The sequence below is a fragment of the Bufo bufo genome, chromosome 4, assembly GCF_905171765.1.
Source record: "Bufo bufo chromosome 4, aBufBuf1.1, whole genome shotgun sequence".
Classification (NCBI taxonomy): Eukaryota; Metazoa; Chordata; class Amphibia; order Anura; family Bufonidae; genus Bufo; species Bufo bufo.
In genome coordinates this window covers 346,086,056-346,110,800 of record NC_053392.1, presented here as the reverse complement: position 1 = coordinate 346,110,800, position 24,745 = coordinate 346,086,056, and the positions used below count along the sequence as shown (strand labels likewise).

The window sequence follows — 24,745 nt, the reverse complement described above, 5'->3', positions numbered from 1 at the left end:
TTACTCATCGCTTAACGTGTTGAAGTACTGCGGTTGTATATTATGCAAACTGTCCATGTTCGAAAATATATGCAGATCTTACCACGAGAGAATTGAAGATTCGTGTCAGGGAGCATCCCGGAGGAAGCACAGCATGGGTAATGGGTTCTGCCACATTATATGTTTGTGATGTCTTCATTGCACTTGCACTTTAGTATGTTTTTATGTGGACATTGTAATTGAATCATTGCTCTGTTGCCTTTATCCTGTGGATGCCGCCTTTCCTGCTTTTTTTTTTTTTAATGTATTTTCTATGTAATATATAATAAAAAGTAATTGTATTCTGTATGCGGTCTGGTAATGTTTATTGGATTATATTTGATATTTTACCATAGGCACACATGTTACCATTGTTTGCATGGGTTATACGAGCACAGACTCTTAGGCCCCTTTCACACGGGCGAGTTTTCTGCGTGGGTGCAATGCGTGAGGTGAACACATTGCACCCGCACTAAATCCGGACCCATTCACTTCAATGGGGCTGTTCCGATGAGCGGTGATTTTCATGCATCACTTGTGCGTTGGGTGAAAATCGCAGCATGTTCTATATTCTATGTTTTTCACGCAATGCAGGCCCAGAAATGAATGGGTCTGCGTGGAAATCACAAGCATCCGCAAACAAGTGCGGATGTGGTACGATTTTCACGCATGGTTGCTAGGAGATGATGGAAGTAAATTGATAAAAATCAATTTACTGTGTTATTTTCCCTTATAACATGGTTATAAAGAAAAATATCAGCATTCTTAATACAAAATGCATAGTAAAATGTGGCTTGAGGGGGTAAAAAAATTTATAAAAATTAACTCACCTCATCCTGTTGTTCACGCAGCCAGCATGTCTTCTTTCTTCTTCTTTTAGGACCTGCAGAAGGACCTTTGATGACGTAATCGCACTCAGCACATGATGAGCGCGGTGACGTCAGTGCAGGTCCTGCTGAATGAAGATAGAAGGGGATCTTCTATCTTCATTCAGCAGGACCTTCGCTGACGTCACCGTGCTCACCACGTGGTGAGCGCAATTATGTCATCAAAGGTCCTTTTGCAGGTCCTGAAAGAAGACGATGCCGGCTGCGCGATCAAGTGGATGAATTGAGTTATTTTTTATTTTTTTTAACCCCTCAAGGCACATTTTAGTAAGCATTATGTTTTAAGAATGCTATTATTTTCCCTTATAACCATGTTATAAGGGAAAATAATAAAATCAATAGAGCAACCTAACCCAAACCCGACCTTAAATGAAGAAGTCCGGGTTCGGGTCTGAGTACAACATTCAGTTTTTTCTCATGCACGTGCAAAACGCATTGCACTCGTGCAGAAAAAACTGAACATCGGAACGCAATCGCAGTCAAAACTGACTGCAGTTGCGTGCCTACTTGTGCGGGTTTCCCGCAATGCACACGCGACGCATCCGGAGCAAATCCAGGACGCCCGTGTAAAAGAGACCTTATTGTATGTTTATTGGCTCACATTTTTCGGGAGATATAAACACACACATCAATTCAAAAAATAGCAAAAATATCAAGAAGAAATTGTTGGATGTGAGTGAAACTTTTTTTGTATGTTTTTAACTAAGCAAATGTACAGGGTTTCCAGTTCACTTCCTTTATCTACAGTGGCCCTGTTCTCCTAGTTAGCTGAGGTCACATGACCATCCCTGCTCTGATGACAATCCGTGCACAAGCCTGAGGAGCAGGTCTGCCTCTGTGCACAGAACGTCACTGTAAAAAAAAAAGCCTATACAAGTTTAGTATCGCCATATTCTTATTGAGCTGCGGCATAAGGACGTCATGTCATTTTTAGTGCACAGCGAACGCCGTGATGTCAAAACCTCGTGAAATTTTGGGTGTTTTTTTGTCAATTTAACCCCACAAATATTTTTTTTCCCATTTTTGAATAGCAGACGTGGTAAATTAAATGGTGCCCTTAAAAAAATCCAATTTACGGTATTTCGCAAAAAATAAGCCCTCATATGGCTATATGAATGGAAAATTTTAAAAATTATGGATATTGGAACGTGGGGAGGAAAAAATGAAAATACAAAACTAAAAATGCGCCTGTTACTTAAGGCCTCTTTCACACGGGCGTCATGGTTGTGGGCCGGATAAGATGCAGGGGCGTCGCGGGAAAATGTGCAATTTTTCCGCGCGAGTCCAAAACATTTGAATGCGTTTTGCACGCGCGTGAGAAAAATCTGCATGTTTGGTACCCAAACCCGAACTTCTTCACAGAAGTTTGGGTTTGGGTTAGGCTACTTTCACACTAGCGTTCGGAGCGGATCCGTCTGATGTTTGATCAGACGGATCCGCTCCGATAATGCAGACGTTCGCATCCGTTCAGAACGGATGCGTCTGCATTAAAACTTAGAAAATTTTCTAAGTGTGAAAGTTGTCTGAGCGGATCCGTTCAGACTTTACATTGTAAGTCAATGGGGAACGGATCCGCTTGAAGATTGAGCCATATGGTGTCATCTTCAAGCGGATCCGTCCCCATTGACTTACATTGTAAGTCTGGACGGATCCGCTCGCCTCCGCACGGCCAGGCGGACACCTGAACGCTGCAAGCAGCGTTCAGGTGTCCGCTCACTGAGCGGAGCGGAGGCTGAGCGCTGGCAGGCGGATGCATTCTCAGTGGATCCGACTCCATTGAGAATGCATTGGGGCCAGACGGATGCGTTCGGGACCGCTCGTGAGCCCCTTCAAACGGAGCGCACGAGCGGACACCCGAACGCTAGTGTGAAAGTAGCCTGAGGTGTTGTGTAGATTGTATTATTTTCCTTTATAACATGGTTATAAGGGAAAATAATAGCATTCTTAATACAGAATGCTTAGTAAAATAGGGCTGGAGTGGTGACGTCACTGCGCTCATCACATGGTCCGTCACATGATCCATCACCGTGGTGATGGATCATGTGATGGACCATGTGATACGCGCAGTGATGTCATCAAAAGTCCTTTTCCTACTGCACAGCAAAGATGAAGACAGAAGAGAAGCCGGGCTGCGCGAACAAGTGGATTAAGGTGAGTTAAATTTTTATTTTTATTTTTTAACCCCTCCAGCCCTATTTTACTAAGCATTCTGTATTAAGAATGCTATTATATTCCCTTATAACCATGTTATAAGGGAAAATAATAATGAACGGGTCTCCATCCCGATCGTCTCCTAGTAACCGTGTGTGAAAATCGCACCGCATCCAGACTTGCTTGCGATTTTCACGCAGCCCCATTCACTTCTATGGGGCCTGCGTTGCGTGAAAAACGCACAAAGTAGAGCATGCTCCGATTTTCACGCAACGCACAAGTGATGCGTGAAGATCACGGCTCATGTGCACAGCCCCAAAGAAATGAATGGGTCCGGATTCAGTGCGGGTGCAATGTGTTCACCTCACGCATTGCACCCGCGCGGAAATCTCGCCCGTTTGAAACAGGCCTAAGGGGTTAATATAAATCTAGCACAGCAATTGGAACAATGAATGGGGGATCTCTGGATCCATGTGAGGTACAGGGCTGGTGCTAGCTGTGCGAGAAAGAAATTGTCATGTAGTCTAATAATAGGACAACTCCTTTAAGAACAATTTTTATTGTTTGAAGCCAATCATTTCTGTCCACAGTCTTTTTTTTGCGGAAGATGATTTACCTAAAACCGTGCCCCCATCCATGCAAGTATCCAGGAACCTATACCATTTTGACTCACTGAGCCACCATTTGACAAATATAGTAAGCGATAAGACTTTTATGAAGATAAAGCTTGGGGAGTTGCAGTCACAGGAACTTGTCCTACATCAATAGAAATAACCTTTCCATCCATTGGCTCCTCCTCATCTGCCCATGCATGTAGAAGACTGTAATGACAGTAGTCCTGATTGATGACCTTTAACAGGTCAAGCCCAGAGATGGTCTTCCAGTCCATACGTGAAGGGATGCGAATTTCAGCAATGTTTTTACTCCCAGGCGAGAACCCAAAAAACCTCTTGATGTTTTGCATGGCGAAAACCTTTGAGTGCTGATCTGCGGCTTGATCAAACAGATTCTGTTCATTGTTGACGTAGCTGGTCCAGTACCTCAGGTGAAGGTAAGTAAGAGGAGAACAACACCTAGCGACACACAGGGTGAGGAAGAAAATGACTGCCACAAATGCTATCAAGAGCCATCCGCTGAGCTGTAAGAAATCACAGTAAAAACAAGTAAAAAGCTCATTCATATTTAACCAGCTAGGAAAAATGACATAATAAAATGCACAATAAATGAGATAAAGTCACACTTGCCAACTCTAAAACTTGGACTCCAGGATGAACGAGCGTTCGGCACACAGCCATGCTCCATTTTGCTTGGCTGCGCTCCCTTCCCGTGCTGCCGCTCCACCCTCTCACCGCTCTTTTTGACACTGAGGAGGCCTCTCCTTTTTTTCCAGGGGCTTCCCCGACATTTCTGGAAAGTTGCTAATATGTACAAAGTCACCCCTCAAAATTGGCCATACACTTTAGATAGATGTCAGCGCAATGCTCATTTACCAACAGCTATTGGTCACTACACTCCATACACATGCACACTCATCCGAGCATGCGTGTGTTCTCAGTAGGGAGAGGGGAATAAGATGCTGTAAAACACCAGCTAATCTCCCTGGAGAACAAAAAGGACTGAGCATGTTGAAATCAAGCAGCCCATTTTTATTTTAGCACAAGCTCAACAACATACCGTATAATGTAAAAAAGGGGAAAGGTTCTGAAGACTTTCCAATTGCACTGTAAGTAATGGGGGCCATGACGCCGAATTTCCTTGTGCTAAGCACCTGGAACAGAGATAGGGGTGTGTAATGAAGGTTCCACCTGTGTCTGGATGTGAGCAACAAAACTGTGGGGGCTGAACGTGTTAAGGATCCTCTCTGGTGGTCTGTCTGAGCCGCCCTGGAGCCTGTTCGTCGAGGGTGCATGCCCTCATGTAAACACTGCCGCACACACCTTCTAACAGCTAGGTCAGAAGGTCCTAGAAGGCAGGCAATTTGTCGAAGCCACCATCCTGCTTCTCTCAGTTCAGTGATGGGCCCCCTCTAAAAGTCTGTCAACTGGGCAAAATGTGAGTTGTAGACGCATGTCTGGCAGCCAACAATTTTTCACCAAAAGGTACTCTATCCAAAAGGGGAACAGGGGAAGCACTTTGACGCTCCCTCTTATGGCAAGACGCATTATTTTGTCTATAAGTGTACATAAAAACATTATAAGTGTACATTAAAAACAGTAAGGTCACCTCAGTCTGCCTGGTTTAATAGGGTTGATCCTGCTAACAGATGCCCTTTAAGATATTGAGAAAATATACATTTGATTTATTCATTTTTTATACATAGAAGATAAAAGGTGATCTAGAAATCTCGCGCAGCTGCAGTATCGCTGACTGCCTGCGCCTGTATGATACTCCGGCTCCTGAGGCAACAGCGCTTTGATTACGTCACTGGGCCCAGTGACACTATTGAGGCTGTTGCCCTCAGGAGCAGGAGTATCATAGTCAGCGATACTGCGCCTGCGCGAGATTTCGGAGGCCAAGAAAGGAGGACGCAAGGATGGTGGGGTGAATAAATGAAATGACGTAGTGGAGAGGGCGGCGCCGTTCGGCAAGGATGTAGGAGTACATTTATTTCTTAGGAGGCGTGCTGGGCTTGGAAGAAAGGCGGGCTGGGCACTGCAGGGGGGCGTTACTGGGCACTAGAGGAGAGTAATAACGCCCCTCTGGGCACCTTGAGACTTAATTAGCATATCAGAAAAAAAATCGCTTTTTGATCTGAATGAAAAGTTGAATAAAAGCAAGAGGACACATGCAGGAATGAAGGTAGTTTATTGCACATTGCTATGTTAACAGTATTATATGCTCAAAATAGGTGACAGATTCCCTTTAAACATTTTTTTGTTTGTTTTTCTTCTACAGTCTGCATGTGCTTCCTATGCACAGCAGTCTGCTCTATTTTTATAGAAAAATCCGTCATCTGATGGGTTGCCTGTAAACTCCTGCTGTCACCACATGGGAGGAGGCATCCATACTAAATACTGGGCTTTATGATGTAACTGGGACTTGACTGCGCAAGCGTAATGTAAGGATCACCAAGTCTCACAATGTGCTGTCATCTCCTAACACAGTGCTTCATCATGTAACTGTGGGTTCGGCTACAAAGAGATCTTGGTCGCACGACAACTATCGCGGCAAAAGATCGCAGTGTAGCAGTGCTAGCATAGAAATGAAAAATGGGGTCATTGGATATTTTTTTTGCAATTCTGAAGTTGCAGTAAACGTGAAAATCGTGGAGTGACCTCCACATTCATTTCTAGGCTAGCACTGCTGCACTGTAATCCTTGGGCGCTACAGCTGTCACCCAACCAAGATTGCCATGTAGCTGAACCCTGAGACACAGGGATCCTAATCTTTCTCAGCCAAGTCTCTGCTGTATGAAGCAGCGCTGGGCTCTTCTTATTACCTACTTTGATATATGCACACAATGTAGGTAACTAGTAGAGCCCAGCGCTGCTTCAAAGAGAAGAGCCTCGGCTGTGCAAGAATAGGATCGACGAGTCTCAACATGATGAAAGGCAGTTCACTTGCTCAGAACACAGCGCTTCAGGAACAGAGACAAGGAGATCTGAACCCTGCGCTTGCGCAGATGAGTCTCTTGTCTATGAAGCAGCACTGTGCACTCCTAAGTGGGATACTATGCATGCACAGCTTTCACTTTCCCCCACAGCTGCCCATGCGTGTGTAGCCAGCGCTCCACTCCTCTCTACTTTGCGGAGGTGCTCTTAACCCTTTCCCGACATGTTATGTAATAGTACTGTACGTCACATGTTGGGTCTTTAAAGATGGCACCCGCTCCTGAGCGGAGCAGGCGCCATAGCAACCGGGTGCCTTCTGTTCCTTACAGCAGAAACCTGTGGCTAATGTCCGCGACCGGCGGTTATGCCGATTACGGACATTTAACCCCTCAGATGCTGTCAAACCTGACCACGGCATCTGAGCGCGCTAGAAACCGAAAGGACACGCCTCTAGTTATGCTCGGGCTCCCCCGTGTGGCGATCTGAGGAGCCGGAGCTTGTGTGCAGCAGCCCCTGCCCAGGAAGCTGCTGCACAGTCTTTCCTAAGGAGCCCTTGCCTGTAATAGGGCTCCATAGGAAAGTAGTAAAATCATCATAGACTCCAATGCAAGTGAATTGGAGTCTATGATAATAGCAATTGAATGAAGTGTAAAAAAATGAAGTTTTTACAAATAAAAAAATATAAAAGTTGAAATCACCTCCTTTCCCCAAAAATACAATGAAAAATAAAAAAAAAATATTTAAAAAAATACACATCATGGGTATTGCCGCGTGCGTAAACGCCTGTGCTATCAAAATATAAGTGTTAAATCCATACGGAAAAAGGCGAAAACGAAAAAAGGGTCAAAATGGCCGATTTGCTATTTTTCGGTCGCTTCTCCTCCACAAATTTTTTTTAATAAAAAGTAATCAAAAAGTCGTACACGCCCCAATGTATCAATGAAAAGTACAGATCACCCTGCAAACAATGAGCCCTCATACAGCTCCGCACACAGTTTAAAAAAAAAGGATTTCTTCATCAAAATGCAAGGAAAAATATACATTTGTGGTATCGCCGGATTTGTACTGAATGAAGATCACAAGTCAGTTTTACCGCATAATGAACGCCGTAAAAAAAAAAAAACTGTAAAGCTATGGCAAAATTGCATTTTCTTCCCCCATTCCACCACTTTTGGAATTTTTTTTACCACTTCCGACTAAATTCTATGCAATATTAAATGGTGACGTTGTAAAGTACAACTTGTCCCGCAGAAAAATAAGCCCTCATATGGGAATGGAAAAATAAAAAAGTTAGGGCTCTGGGAATGCGGGGAGCGAAAAAACGAAAACGCAAAGTCAAAAAAACCTCAGGGGTAGAAAGGGTTAATGCTGCCCAGTCCTCAGCAGCATTTATAGGTCAGTGTGTGAGCAGCAAGTATTATAGCTGTAAATCAAGAAATATGCTTTATACCTATTGCATATCAGAAAAGAGAGATGCTGCAGGCTATGTTTACATGGCGGATATTGATAATGTCAAAATCGTATTTTGCGGCAGAAAACACATCTCATTGTTCAAAGAGAGACAGAGTGACTGAGGATGTGAAGGGTCGGGGGAGGGAGAGCTGCTGTGCTTGTTCATGGGGAGAAGAGACCATGTGATCAGTGCTGAGGAGACGCCCACAGAGCCAGAATGTATCAGCATTGCTGAGTGCATCAAAAGAGAACAATAAGTGCAATTTTATTTTCTGCTGCATTTTAGTAAAATACGTTTTTATAGATTTTTTGGGAAGAAAGGGATGTAAATGAGCTCTTAACAAGCTCTGCCTCTAATGTCACCAGATGTAAGGCAGCTATCCTCTAAGTCAGTGTTCGCCCCTATAAATAGGCCTTGAGACATAACTCGGATAATAAATAAGCCAGCACCTCATCTGCAGACAACTGTTTCGGGGTGATTGACCCTCATGTTTCAAGGCCTATTTAACCACCTCCGGACCGCCTAACGCAGGATCGCGTTCCGGAGGTGGCAGCGCTGCGCACAGTCACGCATATACGCGTCATCTCGCGAGACGCGAGATTTCCTGTGAACGCGCGCACACAGGTGCGCGCGCTCACAGGAACGGAAGGTAAGAGAGTTGATCTCCAGCCTGCCAGCGGCGATCAGTCGCTGGCAGGCTGGAGATGTGTTTTTTTTAACCCCTAATAGGTATATTAGACGCTGTTTTGATAACAGCGTCTAATATACCTGCTACCTGGTCCTCTGGTGGTCCCCTTTGTTTGGATCGACCACCAAAGGACACAGGTAGCTCAGTAATATGTTGCACCAAGCACCACTACACTACACCCCCCCCCTGTCACTTATTAACCCCTTATTCACCCTTGATCACCCCTGATCACCCCATATAGACTCCCTGATCACCCCCCTGTCATTGATTACCCCCCTGTCATTGATCAACCCCCTGTAAAGCTCCATTCAGATGTCCACATGATTTTTACGGATCCACTGATAGATGGATCGGATCCGCAAAACGCATACGGACGTCTGAATGAAGCCTTACAGGGGCATGATCAATGACTGTGGTGATCACCCCATATAGACTCCCTGATCACCCCCCTGTCATTGATCAACCCCCTGTAAAGCTCCATTCAGATGTCCGCATGATTTTTACGGATCCACTGATAGATGGATCGGATCCGCAAAACGCATACGGACGTCTGAATGAAGCCTTACAGGGGCGTGATCAATGACTGTGGTTATCACCCCATATAGACTCCCTGATCACCCCCCTGTCATTGATCAACCCCCTGTAAAGCTCCATTCAGATGTCCGCATAATTTTTACGGATCCACTGATAGATGGATCGGATCCGCAAAACGCTTACGGACGTCTGAATGAAGCCTTACAGGGGCGTGATCAATGACTGTGGTTATCACCCCATATAGACTCCCTGATCACCCCCTGTCATTGATTACCCCCCTGTCATTGATCAACCCCCTGTAAAGCTCCATTCAGATGTCCGCATGATTTTTACGGATCCACTGATAGATTGATCGGATCCGCAAAACGCATACGGACGTCTGAATGAAGCCTTACAGGGGCGTGATCAATGACTGTGGTTATCACCCCATATAGACTCCCTGATCACCCCCTGTCATTGATTACCCCCCTGTCATTGATCAACCCCCTGTAAAGCTCCATTCAGATGTCCGCATGATTTTTACGGATCCACTGATAGATGGATCGGATCCACAAAACACAAACAGGCGTCTCCCTGGAGCCTTCCGGGGGGGTGATCACCCCATATAGACTCCCTGATCACCCCCCTGTCATTGATCACCCCCCCCCCTGTCATTGATCACCCCCCCCTGTCATGCTGCATTCAGATGTCCGTATGATTTTTACGGATCCACGGATACATGGATCGGATCCGCAAAACACATACGGACATCTGAATGGAGCCTTACAGGGGGGTGATCAATGACAGGGGGGTGATCACCCCATATAGACTCTCTGATCACCCCCCTGTCATTGATCACCACCCCTGTCATTGATCACCCCCCCTGTCATTGATCACCCCCCTGTCATTGATCACCCTCTGTAAGGGTCCATTCAGACATTTTTTTGGCCCAAGTTAGCGGAATTATTTTTTTTTTTCTTACAAAGTCTCATATTCCACTAACTTGTGTCAAAAAATTAAATCTCACATGAACTCACCATACCCCTCACGGAATCCAAATGCGTAAAATTTTTTAGACATTTATATTCCAGACTTCTTCTCACGCTTTAGGGCCCCTAGAATGCCAGGGCAGTATAAATACCCCACATGTGACCCCATTTCGGAAAGAAGACACCCCCAGGTATTCCGTGAGGGGCATATTGAGTCCATGAAAGATTGAAATTTTTGTCCCAAGTTAGCGGAAAGGGAGACTTTGTGAGAAAAAAATAAAAAATATCAATTTCCGCTAACTTGTGCCAAAAAAAAAAAATTTCTATGAACTCGCCATGCCCCTCATTGAATACCTTGGGGTGTCTTCTTTCCAAAATGGGGTCACATGTGGGGTATTTATACTGCTCTGGCATTCTAGGGGCCCCAAAGCGTGAGAAGAAGTCTGGTATCCAAATGTCTAAAAATGCCCTCCTAAAAGGAATTTGGGCACCTTTGCGCATCTAGGCTGCAAAAAAGTGTCACACATCTGGTATCGCCGTACTCAGGAGAAGTTGGGGAATGTGTTTTGGGGTGTCATTTTACATATACCCATGCTGGGTGAGAGAAATATCTTGGTCAAATGCCAACTTTGTATAAAAAAATGGGAAAAGTTGTCTTTTGCCAAGATATTTCTCTCACCCAGCATGGGTATATGTAAAATGACACCCCAAAACACATTCCCAACTTCTCCTGAATACGGCGATACCACATGTGTGACACTTTTTTGCAGCCTAGGTGGGCAAAGGGGCCCATATTCCAAAGAGCACCTTTAGGATTTCACAGGTCATTTACCTACTTACCACACATTAGGGCCCCTGGAAAATGCCAGGGCAGTATAACTACCCCACAAGTGACCCCATTTTGGAAAGAAGACACCCCAAGGTATTTCGTGAGGGGCATGGCGAGTTCCTAGAATTTTTTATTTTTTGTCACAAGTTAGTGGAAAATGATGATTTTTTTTTTTTCTTACAAAGTCCCATATTCCACTAACTTGTGACAAAAAATAAAAACTTCCATTAACTCACTATGCCCATCAGCGAATACCTCGGGATGTCTTCTTTCCAAAATGGGGTCACTTGTGGGGTAGTTATACTGCCCTGGCATTCTAGGGGCCCAAATGTGTGGTAAGGAGTTTGAAATCAAATTCTGTAAAAAATGACCAGTGAAATCCGAAAGGTGCTCTTTGGAATATGGGCCCCTTTGCCCACCTAGGCTGCAAAAAAGTGTCACACATCTGGTATCTCCGTATTCAGGAGAAGTTGGGGAATGTGTTTTGGGGTGTCATTTTACATATACCCATGCTGGGTGAGAGAAATATCTTGGCAAAAGACAACTTTTACCATTTTTTTATACAAAGTTGTCTTTTGCCAAGATATTTCTCTCACCCAGCATGGGTATATGTAAAATGACACCCCAAAACACATTCCCCAACTTCTCCTGAATACGGAGATACCACATGTGTGACACTTTTTTGCAGCCTAAGTGGGCAAAGGGGCCCATATTCCAAAGAGCACCTTTCGGATTTCACTGGCCATTTTTTACAGAATTTGATTTCAAACTCCTTACCACACATTTGGGCCCCTAGAGTGCCAGGGCAGTATAACTACCCCACAAGTGACCCCATTTTGGAAAGAAGACATCCCAAGGTATTCGCTGATGGGCATAGTGAGTTCATGGAAGTTTTTATTTTTTGTCACAAGTTAGTGGAAAATTATGATTTTTATTTTTTTTTTCTTACAAAGTCTCATATTCCACTAACTTGTGACAAAAAATAAAAACTTCCATGAACTCACTATGCCCATCAGCGAATACCTTGGGGTGTCTTCTTTCCAAAATGGGGTCACTTGTGGGGTAGTTATACTGCCCTGGCATTCTAGGGGCCCAAATGTGTGGTAAGGAGTTTGAAATCAAATTCTGTAAAAAATGACCAGTGAAATCCGAAAGGTGCTCTTTGGAATATGGGTCCCTTTGCCCACCTAGGCTGCAAAAAAGTGTCACACATCTGGTATCTCCGTATTCAGGAGAAGTTGGGGAATGTGTTTTGGGGTGTCATTTTACATATACCCATGCTGGGTGAGAGAAATATCTTGGCAAAAGACAACTTTTACCATTTTTTTATACAAAGTTGTCTTTTGCCAAGATATTTCTCTCACCCAGCATGGGTATATGTAAAATGACACCCCAAAACACATTCCCCAACTTCTCCTGAATACGGAGATACCACATGTGTGACACTTTTTTGCAGCCTAGGTGGGCAAAGGGGCCCATATTCCAAAGAGCACCTTTCGGATTTCACTGGCCATTTTTTACAGAATTTGATTTCAAACTCCTTACCACACATTTGGGCCCCTAGAATGCCAGGGCAGTATAACTACCCCACAAGTGACCCCATTTTGGAAAGAAGACATCCCAAGGTATTCGCTGATGGGCATAGTGAGTTCATGGAAGTTTTTATTTTTTGTCACAAGTTAGTGGAAAATGATGATTATTTTTTTTCTTTTTCTTACAAAGTCTCATATTCCACTAACTTGTGACAAAAAATAAAAACTTCCATGAACTCACTATGCCCATCAGCGAATACCTTGGGGTGTCTTCTTTCCAAAATGGGGTCACTTGTGGGGTAGTTATACTGCCCTGGCATTCTAGGGGCCCAAATGTGTGGTAAGGAGTTTGAAATCAAATTCTGTAAAAAATGACCAGTGAAATCCGAAAGGTGCTCTTTGGAATATGGGCCCCTTTGCCCACCTAGGCTGCAAAAAAGTGTCACACATCTGGTATCTCCGTATTCAGGAGAAGTTGGGGAATGTGTTTTGGGGTGTCATTTTACATATACCCATGCTGGGTGAGAGAAATATCTTGGCAAAAGACAACTTTTACCATTTTTTTATACAAAGTTGTCTTTTGCCAAGATATTTCTCTCACCCAGCATGGGTATATGTAAAATGACACCCCAAAACACATTCCCCAACTTCTCCTGAATACGGAGATACCACATGTGTGACACTTTTTTGCAGCCTAGGTGGGCAAAGGGGCCCATATTCCAAAGAGCACCTTTCGGATTTCACCAGCCATTTTTTACAGAATTTGATTTCAAACTCCTTACCACACATTTGGGCCCCTAGAATGCCAGGGCAGTATAACTACCCCACAAGTGACCCCATTTTGGAAAGAAGACATCCCAAGGTATTCGCTGATGGGCATAGTGAGTTCATGGAAATTTTTATTTTTTGTCACAAGTTAGTGGAATATGAGACTTTGTAAGAAAAAAAATAAAATAAAAAAAAATCATCATTTTCCGCTAACTTGTAACAAAAAATAAAAAGTTCTATGAACTCACTATGCCCATCAGCGAATACCTTAGGGTGTCTACTTTCCGAAATGGGGTCATTTGTGGGGTGTTTCTACTGTCTGGGCATTGTAGAACCTCAGGAAACATGACAGGTGCTCAGAAAGTCAGAGCTGCTTCAAAAAGCGGAAATTCACATTTTTGTACCATAGTTTGTAAACGCTATAACTTTTACCCAAACCATTTTTTTTTTTACCCAAACATTTTTTTTTTATCAAAGACATGTAGAACAATAAATTTAGAGCAAAATTTATATATGGATCTCGTTTTTTTTTGCAAAATTTTACAACTGAAAGTGAAAAATGTCATTTTTTTGCAAAAAAATCGTTAAATTTTGATTAATAACAAAAAAAGTAAAAATGTCAGCAGCAATGAAATACCACCAAATGAAAGCTCTATTAGTGAGAAGAAAAGGAGGTAAAATTCATTTGGGTGGTAAGTTGCATGACCGAGCAATAAATGGTGAAAGTAGTGTAGGTCAGAAGTGTAAAAAGTGGCCTGGTCTTTCAGGGTGTTTAAGCCATGGGGGCTGAGGTGGTTAAAAGGTTGAACACTGACTAGCTATACATCTGGTGGCATTGGATGCAGAGCTTGCTAAGAGCTTATTTGCATCCCTTTCTTCCCAGAATTCCTCACGCTGATTAAGGTGCTCTCCCCAAGGAGAGAGAGAACAACCCCCCAAATCCTATTCATTTTTTTGGGCACGAAAGTTCCCATAGTCTTTAAATCAATCATTTAAATGCATTTTAAACATCTGCATGTTTTATGACTATTCATGGAATAACACCCTTATAATACTTGAGAGGACAGGAGAAGGAAAAAAACTAGGGAAAATGGTTTGTAGAATATGGGAAAATAGTATCATACATATAAAAGGGGTTTTCTGAGCTTTGACAACTGATGACTTATCCTTTGATCAGCTGTTTAGAGAAGGCACCGGCGCTCCTGTGAGCAGCGCTGCTTTCTCTCTGCTCACCGAGCCGTACATTGTATAGCGGTTGTGCTTGGTATTGCCTAGGCCAGGGATGCTCAACCTGCGGCCCTCCAGCTGTTGCAAAACGGCAGGGGTCCCGGGTGTCAGACCCCCACATACTGATGATCTATCCAGAGGATAGGTCATCAGTAATAAAATCTCATAAAACCCCTTTAAAACATCACCTATCATAATACCCTGCTTCCTGTTAGGGATGTCCATAAGTGAGGTCCTATTGTTACACAGCTGTATGTCTCCACCAGACATACAGAGTAGACTCTATGCAATATCACCCTGAGGCCTCATGCACACGACCGTTGTTGTGTTCCGTGTCCGTTGTTCTGTTTTCCGTGATTTTCTGCGGACCCATTGACTTTCAATGGGTCCGTTGAAAACTTGGAAAATGCACCGTTTGTCATCCGCGTCCGTGATTCGTGTTTCCAGTCTGTCAAAAAAATATGACCTGTCCTATTTTTTTCACGGACAACGGTTCGCGGACCCATTCAAGTCAATGGGTCCGTGAAAAAACACGGAGGCACACAATATTGTCATCCGTGTCCGTGATCCGTGTCCGTTTTTTTCCTATCATTTTCAAGGCAAACTTGACTTAGATTTTTTTTTCACTTTTCATGTCTGGTGATCCTCCAAAAATCAAGGAAGAAACACGGAAACAAAAACGGATAACGGAACCCCGTTTTGCGGACGGTGAAAAAATACTGTTGTGTGCATGAGGCCTGAATCTGAAGTTTTATGTTCTCTGTATGAGTTACTACTTGTCTGAGATCCCAGGCCTGGGTTGGGTTCATACATACATGTTTTACTGGCTTCTGGCTGCAGTAACAACAGTGATTCATTATCTCTGGTGATTAAATGGTAGTGTGTTGTGTACAAATGTGTCTGAATCGTACTCTATTAAAGGGGTTCTCCGGGAATTAAGAAAATGAAAATACTTAAATATTACTTTATTATAAATATATTCTCAAATACCTTTCATTATTTATAATGGCTCATTTTGTCTGGAGAGCAATTATTAGGGGAAACAAAATGGTCGCTGTCCCATTAGTTCACACAAAAACCTGTCCTAATCACACATCAGGTCAAGTTACTTTACAACACTGAAGTAAATAGCTGCCTCCTCCTCCTCTCTACTTATCAGGGTTTATGATCCTAAATACAGATGATAACTTTAGGCTACTTTCACACTAGCGTTAATGTTTTCCGGTATTGAGATCCGTCATAGGGTCTCAATACCGGAAAAAAATGCTTCTGTTTTGTCCCCATTCATTGTCAATGGGGACAAAACGTAACTGAACAGAATGCTCCAAAATGCATTCAGTTCTCATACCGGAGAGCAAACCACAGCATGCTGCAGTTTTCTATCCACCGTGGGATGCGGAACAAAACGGATCCGTCATGACCCACAATGCAAGTCAATGGGAACGGATCAGTTTCTGACACAATAAAAAACTGATCCGCCCCCTATTGACTTTCAATGGAGTTCATGACGGACCCGTCTTGGCTATGTTAAAGATAATACAACCGGATCTGTTCATAATGGATACAGACGGTCGTATTATCAGTAATAATCATCCTGCCGGATCCAGCAAAACGCTAGTGTGAAAGTAGCCTTAGCTGAATCTCTGGGGAATTTAGTTCATGAGGAGACACGAAGTACAGAGAGGACGGACAGGACAGACTGTGGTAATGTGTTGCTGTGGTAATGGAGACTGTAAACAAGTGCTGCTGCTCATTAGCCACACCTCACCCTCCTCTCACGTCTCCTCATCATCTCCATTCCCACAGAGATTCACCTGTATTCAGGATCATGATTCCTGACAAGCAGAGCAGAGAGGAGGATGAGGCAGCACTATGGCTCATTGTGGTGAAGTCCTGCTGTGTGATTAGGACAGGTTTGGTGTGTACTGATAGGGCGGCGGCCATTTTATTTCTCCTAATGATTGCTCCCTAGACAAAATGAGCCATTATAACTAATGAAAGGTATTTGGGAATATATTTATAATAAAGCAATATTTAATTCCCAGAGAACCACTTTAAAGTCATGATGCATACTTAAACGTTAGCTCTCTTCCAGAAGGAACATAGTATGCCTGATTTATTCCATCTCCATGTAGCTAACCTGTAAGAGCCTTGGCACACTCGCGGATCCGTTCAGATAGTACAACCGTCTGCATCCGTTCAGAACGGATCTGTTTGTATTATCTTTAACATAGCCAAGACGGATTCGTCTTGAAAACCATTGAAAGTCAATGGAGGACGGATCCGTTTTCTATTGTGCCTGATTGTGTCAGAGAAAACGGATCTGTCCCTATTGACTTACATTGTGTGTCAGGACGGATCCGTTTGGCTCAGTTTCGTCAGACGGACACCAAAACGCTGCAAGCAACGTTTTGGTGTCCGCCTCCAAAGCTGAATGGAGACGGAACGGAGGTAAACTGATGCATTCTGAGCGGATCCTTTTCTATTCAGAATGCATTAGGATGCAAACTGATCTGTTTTGGACCGCTTGTGAGAGCTCTGAACGGATCTCAGAAACGGAAAGCCAAAGCGCGAGTGTGAAAATAGAATTAGCGCATGTGTGAAAACAGCAGTAAATGTTCCAGAAAATCACAGTGGCCAAAGTTCGCGCCCCTTGTCTAGGCACCTGTCACATTTCCTCTGTAGTGAGAACACACCTGACATGGAACATCTCAGGAGCAGTGATGGCCAGTTTGCATGCGGGCTGCCATCTTTTCTCACAAGTCCGGCAAGGCACAGGTAAGCCCTTACCTGTGCCTGTGCGCGAGCCGGTCTGAAATCAAATGCGGTCACCGGGAGCAGGCAGTTCCGAGAACAGTCGCCGGGGGCCTTCATCGGGCTGTTCTCGGAACTGCCTGCTCCCGGTGACCGCATTTGTTTCAGACCGTCTCCCGTCGCAGGCACAGGTAAGGGCTTACCTGTGCCTCGCCGGACTTGTGAGTCAAGATGGCAGCCCGCATGAGTTCGCGGGCGAACAATGCGAACTGGCCATCACTGCTCAGGGGTGATAGCTACATGTGTGAAAGGCCAACTCTGATAAATCTCCGGACCTGATAATCTGGAAATATTCCGGAGTTTAGGTGTGAAAATAGCATAAGTTATGTGAGGCAATGACATGCAGGAATGTGTGCTCTGAAATGCTGTTAATGTGCCAGTTATAAAATCCCAGAAATAAATTAATATTGATAAATATTAATGACTTACCTCTAAGGCACCATTCACAGGTCCGCAAATGGGTCCCATTCATTCTCTATGGGGACGGAATGGATGCGGACAGCACACAGTGTGCTATCCGCATTTGCGGAGCGCGGCCCCGATCTTCGGGTCCGCAGCTCCGCAAAAGATAGAACATGTCCTATTCTTGTCCGCAGCTGCGGACAAGATTAGGCATTTCTATAGGGGTGCCGGGCTGGTGTGTTGCGGATCCGCAATTTGCGGGTCCGCAACAGACCACACACGTGTGAATGGAGCCTAAGTGCTCATACACAGAAACATTTTTTTTGTCAGCATCCGATCCGCATTTATTGCGGGTCGGACGCGGTCCCAGTCACTTCAATGGGGCCACAAGAAATGTGAACCTCACTCCGTGTTCAGTCTGCATCCGTATGTCTGTTCTGTGGCATCCACAAAAATATAAAACATGTCCTGTTCTTGTTCGCATTACAGAGAAGGATAGGCCCGTTCTATTATGGCCCAGACGTTCCGCAAAATGCGGAACACACGCAGTCAGTCTCCGTGTTTTGCGGATCCGCAAATTTGTGATCCTCAAAAACGGCTACAGCCCTAAGAGTCCTTTGAAATGCGGGGACACAATGAGTGCCGATCAATGATAAAACAAGTCAACTACAGGTCAATAGAACACTATGAACGTTCACCACCCATACACTTTACATTATGTAGGCAGCACATCCCCTGCCCCCTGCCAACCAGCGAGCATTTTTTGGGCTCACATAAAACTTTATATTGGCTAACAAATGGGCAATTATGGACCGAACAAACGCTCATTCGCCTGTGGAGAAGTCAAGCCTGAACACTGGGACCCCATCAACCACAAGAAGGACCTCCATGAATTGTATAGTGCTTCATGAACTTGCAGGTCAGTGGGGAATATACTGAAAAGGGGCAGTATATATTGGCACACAGTTTACAAGCATACAGCACATACTACTACTATTGTGTGCCCTCATACATGTGCCACATGTTCAGTTTATCAGTTTCTATCTTGGCACAACCAATATGTGTTAGGGCTCATGCACAGGAATGTATTTTCTTTCCGTGTCCTTTCCGTTTTTTTTGCATACCGTATGCAGAACTATTCACTTCAATGGATCCACGAAAAAAACGGAAGTTACTCCATGTGCATTCTGTTTCCATATGTCCGTATTTCCTTTCCGCAAAAAAATACATTACGCATTACGGACAAGGATAGTACTGTTCTATTAAAGGCCAGCTGTTCCGTTGCACAAAATACGGAATGCACACGGACTTCATCCGTATTTTTTGCAGATCCGTTTTTGCGGACCGCAAAATACATGTGGTCGTGTGCATGAGCCCTTAAGCCTCATTCACACGTCTGTGTCCGTGCTCAAATCCGTGAGTAGGTGGTCAGTGATGAATCCTTGAAGCTGTCCTTGAAGGATCCATGTTGGGTCAGTGTGTCCGTTTTTTGCTGTCCGTGTTGCATCCGTGTTTCACTGATCCTGCATAGCTGAAAAATAATTTTCAAAGCATCTCTTCTTAATGATCTGTGAAAAACGGATGCAACATGGGTGGCATCCATGTTGCATTCGTGGTTTTCACGGACCAGTAGACTATAAGGGCCATGATGGATCCGTGAACACGGACAAAATAGAGCATACATCCGTGCTAAAAACACTGACCCACGGACCGTGCTAAAACACTGATGTCTGAATACACACATTAAAATGAATGGGGACGTGTGCTTTCCGTGGAGAACACGTACAGCACACGTCTGTGAAACACTGACGTGTGAATGAGGCTTTATACCTACCACATACTGCATATTCTAAAAAAAAGGGAATTTTCCGCTGGATTTCTTAATTTTGGCAGTTCTTAATGAATTCTCTAGGCAGCCCCCAACTGACCGGTGTATAATACAGCTAGCAGTGGCCTACATAGAGAAGTAAGGGCCCCATAGCAAGGATCTAACCAGGCCCCCCACACAGGACAGAAGGGGTTCCTCCTAAACTCCTTTCAGTGACCCCTGGGCCATTTTCTCCACTGCCTCATTTGCTAAAAGTTGTTCCTTTAGAGGGTAGAGTCCTGACCAAATTTTCACCTCCAGTAGAAGAGATGATCCCAACTGGGCCCCCTCTTGCCCTGGGCCCCATAGCAGTCGCATGGTCTGCCGCTATGGTAGTTACGCCCCTGACAGCTAGCATGCCACCAGTACTTGCAACCACTGCATTTTACAGTGGAAGATAGCTTATCACTCCCCAACATTAAAGATGGCAATATTAGATAAATGCAATTTTTTCCTTTTTACACATATGGTCCAGGAAAAAATTATCTTATCTTCCTGCTGTCAGTTTGCTTTAAAGGGGTTGTTCCACTTCAGCACTGGCATTTATCATGGAGAGAAAGTAAATACAAGCCACTTACTAATGTATCGTCATTGTCCATATTGCCTCCTCTGCTGTCTGGATTCATTATTCCATCACATTATACACTTCTCATTTCCATGGTTACGACCACCCTGCAATCCATCAGTGATGGTCGTGCTTGCACACTATAGGAAAAAGCGCTGTCCTCTCTGATGTCCGGAACCGTGGGAGAACAGATAGGCTAGGGCTATAGCAGTGATGGCTAACCTTGGCACTCCAGCTGTGGTAAAACTACAACTCCCAAGATGCCCCCCTTGCTTGGTTGCGCTCAGAACTCTATAGAAATAAATGGAGCATGCTGGGAGTCGTAGTTTCACCACAGCTGGAGTGCCAAGGTTAGCTATCACTGGGCTATAGTGTGCAAGTACGACCCCACTGATGAGCACAGGGTGGTCGTTACCATGGAAACAAGCAGTGTATAATGTGATGGAAAACTGAATCAAGCCAGCAAAGGAAGCAATATGGACAATCACAATACATTAGTAAGCGCCTTGTCTTAACTTTCTCTACATGATAAATTCCATTTGCTGAAGTGAGACAACCCCCTTTAAAGGGCTATCACCAAAGTAGACATTTCTAACATACATGGATATGTCATAAATGTGCAATACCTGCGGCTCTTATCGTTAAAACAGGGGTAACTAACCCTTGAGAAGCCGCTGTACATGAGCGTGTATATTAACTTCTATGGGAGTCACAGGTCACCTATTTCCATGACTCTCACAGAAGTGAATGGAGAGCGGTGCACATGCACAGCCACCTTTGCATTCGCTCTCTGCCTGGACGCAGCAGTCAGTGACAATCTCGCCAAGCGGTACCCTCCGTCTGCACATAGGTGGTGTGGGTCCTAGAGATGGGACCTGGATCTATTAAACATTTATTGCATATCCATGACTTAGATAGGATACTCCTTTAAAGTGTCACAGAGCTTTCACAAAACCTTTGATATGTCATATCGGGGGTTTGATCTGAGTCCCCTGACGATCACTAGAACGAGGAGAGAGAAGTACTTACATAGCACTCTCCTCACCGCAGGAGTCAGAATAGACATAGAACACTATGTGAGCTCTATTCTGTCCTCGTTCTACTGATCACTGGGGGTCTTAGCACTCAGACCCCCACCGATCAAAACCTTTGATATGTCATATCGGGGGTTTGATCTGAGTCCCCTGACGATCACGAGAGCGAGGAGAGAGAAGTACTTACATAGCACTCTCCTCACTGCAGGAGTCAGAATAGACATAGAACACTATGTGAGCTCTTTTCTGTCCTCGTTCTAGTGATCACTGGGGGTCTCAGCACTCAGACCCCCACCGATCAAAACCTTTGATATGTCGCTATGTTACGTTTTTTGAAAGCTCAGTGGCCCTTGAAGGCTCGTTTACAGAAAACAAAGAAGGGAATTTATGAAGCCCTGAATCCGTTTTTCTGTCATAAAAAAAATCTAAAATTTTGGCGTACACCATTTTTATGTCACTCTCGTCACTTTTGAAAAAGTGATTAGGAATGTGAATGCGGTTAGCTAGGTGACTAAGGCCTCAGGCACAGGACCTTTTCTGTTTCGCAGTCTTAAAACCACTGATCTGCAAAACATGAATACCGCCCTGTGCGCCCAGAACCTGTCCTGTTGTAAAAATGCCTATTCTTGTCCACAAAACTGACGAGAATAGGACACGTTCTTTTTTTTTTGTGGGATGGAAATACGGCTGCGCAGCTTTTAACAGCAAACAGATGACATCCCGTGTGCTGTCCATATTTTTGCGGCCCCCATAGAAATTAATGGGTCTGCTTGTGAACCACAAAAAATGCGAATCGGACGCGGGCTGAAAAATACATTGTGTGCATGTGGCCTAAGTGTATGCCAGATTTATAAAACATGACTTTTTAAGAAATTGCAAAAAAAAAAACTTTGGAATCTCACTCCAGTAAACGGGTGGCAAAAAAACTGGAGAAACATCTCGTAGACAAAATATTAGTGTTAAAGATTTACCAGATTTATCAAACGACGCAAATTACAGCAATACTGACTTCAAAAATGGCCCTTATGATAAATCTCCCCCTATGTATATAAGACTGGTGGGTTTTCAGTATGCGTCAGGCTAGGGGGCATCACCCCCAACCGGTGTCACAAGAACCACATGCTGAGCCACGTGCCAAATACAGTCACTCATACTGCCAGGGGCGGCAGTGATTTTTACACCTCCATGAGCAATGTGGATCACCTAAAATGTTATCATTTATTATTTGTATGTGTATTTACAGAATTACTGTCATGGCAATTGCCCAATTACTATGCACTATCGGTGAAGTGGTAAATCCAGCTCTGCTACATGTGTAGTTGCACTCAAACTGTCTTCCTTTATGGAAATGTCCCAACTTGTAACTTCTGTTATGTGATGTAACCTTAAGATCGTTTACTGCCCCGCATTGTGAGTGACTAAAAGCAATAAAGGTTGGCACCAAAGCCTGGCATGCACTTATACCTGTGATTGGTACTTCAGCTCCAGTAACACTTCTTCTCTGACCCTGGAGAGATTGCTTGGAACCAGCTGGGCACAGGGGAACTGTGCCAGGGTGAACTTTCTGGCGTCAGGACTCATGTTCTTAAGGATATCATAGTGATCCACATTGGCAAACTCGCTGGCAGCACAGGAATAGTAGGAGCCATTTAGCAGGGTGACTGCCAGCCAAGTGACTGGAGCTACCAGAGCTCTGCCAGTGATACTGCCCAGCACAAAGCAGATGAGCTTATACTTCAAGAGGAGGCTCTGCCTGCTTCTCTCCTGGATGCTGAAGTCATAGGTGGAGCCTGTGAATAGCCTCCATGTATTGTCATTGAACACGAAGCCCACAATGAGCAGGATCAAGGCTGGTACTCCCAGGAATGCCAGTCCATACCTCAGATTGTCTGTGGGGCTGCATGGGCAGCTGAAGGCGAAGAAGGAGAAGAGCTGCTGCCCTCCCACTGTCAGCAGGGCCACTATAGCATTGAAGATGATGGATTCTTTGTTTTTGAGGAATGCTATAAGGGAGGTTAAAGACATGTCTGCAGCGTCCTGTGCACTCCTCTGCCGGCTGTGCCAGAGTTATGTGATCTTTCTGGCTTCTCTGGGTGTGCCCCACACACGTCCTGCCTCCCAAACCAGCCCCAATTCCTGTACCTATTGTGTGTAATTGTATACTACTGAAAACACCACCCTACCCAATCCTCTACACCCCCTGCAGTTTACTGACTACACCCCTTCCGCTGCCCACTGAAGGTGTCCCAGTCCTGTGCACTAAAATCTACCAGGAGAGAAATGAGAACTGTGCATGAAGTCCTACTTTGAGGAAAAGTAGCCTTGTTACCATAGTGACACAGAACAGCCTTCACAGCAGTTTAGAAAGTGAAAGCAAAATTCTGATTGGTTGCTATGGTATATCCCATGGATACTATTTTACGAATGTAATTCCCAGCATATTACAGCTGAAATGATAGGGTCTATTGACGCTGCGTGTTTATCGTCTGTGGCAGAAAAGCTCCTGGCACATACATTAAAAGGATAAGGGGATAACTAAGTGATTGGCGGGGAACCCTACCGATCCCGAGAACAGTGGTCCCGTCAGTTTCGGATTGGCCATAGAATCTACAGGGAAATTTCCAATGCTCATGGGGCCACTCAAGACCTCTTGATGGCCGCAGGCCAGGTACATAATGATCTGATGCTCAATGGCCACAGGTGCCTTCCTGAACTCATGACAGTGATAAAGTTGAATACTGTTGTTGGGGCGGCAGCATTCTGTGCTGCCCAGTGGTATTTGGTTCTGCTGGTGCCGTATAATGTGTTGCGCTATGGTATCGCAGGCCCTGCCTTCTTCTGTGTCCCTGCCTAATTGTTTTGGCCCGTCTCCTGTCAATTTGGACTCGCCTACAACATGGGGCCACTTTTAGTTTTTTTCCAGGGCCACTTTAAGTTCCCGATCCGCCCCTGGGTCCAGTCTACCTGTCCTGATGGAGCGGCAGGTTGAGCATGCGCCCTGTCACTCCATTTATTCTTTATGGGATCACTGGAAATAGTAGAGCGCTGTACTTGTCTGTCTCCAGCATTCCCATCGAGAATGAATGGAGTGGTAGGGCACATATGTGGCCTGCAGCTTCATGAGGACAAGGTAGTGGAATTCTGTATCTTGGGATCGAGAGGGTCCCAGCGTTAGGACCCCCACCGATCAGTTAGTTATGCCCTATCCTGTGGATAACATAACTTAAAAAACTTGGCACAACCCCTTCAACACGGGCACCTAGGTTGACAGCTGCTCCCCAGTGGTATCTGTTTTATTGATCCACTTAATGCAGGGATCTCAAGTCTCCCGGAGGTTCAGGGAGTCTCCCGCTATCTCCCTGACACCCGCATGTGAAACAATATATCGGAAAGGTTCACTGATAGCAGAGCAGAGAGATAAGAGAAGTGACAGGACAGAGTTTACATTACAGGTTGA

The 24,745-nt window shown here is 44.6% G+C and overlaps 1 protein-coding gene across 1 annotated transcript; it reads right to left on the bottom strand.

The window, feature by feature from the left end:
* Positions 1-3,599: 3,599 nt before the first annotated feature.
* CALHM4 (calcium homeostasis modulator family member 4) lies at positions 3,600-23,364 on the bottom strand. The gene is made up of 2 exons (XM_040426843.1): positions 22,753-23,364; positions 3,600-4,194 (listed from the first exon to the last, which is right to left on the bottom strand). The coding sequence occupies exons 1-2, from the start codon at positions 23,311-23,313 to the stop codon at positions 3,769-3,771; spliced, it is 987 nt and encodes a 328-aa protein (XP_040282777.1). The 5' UTR covers positions 23,314-23,364; the 3' UTR covers positions 3,600-3,768.
* Positions 23,365-24,745: the final 1,381 nt, after the last annotated feature.

Excerpts from the sequence above, each read along its gene's own strand:
- CALHM4 (XM_040426843.1), bottom strand. The coding sequence starts at position 23,313 with ATGTCTTTAACCTCCCTTATAGCATTCCTCAAAAACAAAGAATCCATC. Across the intron at positions 4,195-22,752 it reads AGCTGAAGTACCAATCACAG|CTCAGCGGATGGCTCTTGAT; the intron begins GTATAAGTGCAT and ends GATTTCTTACAG.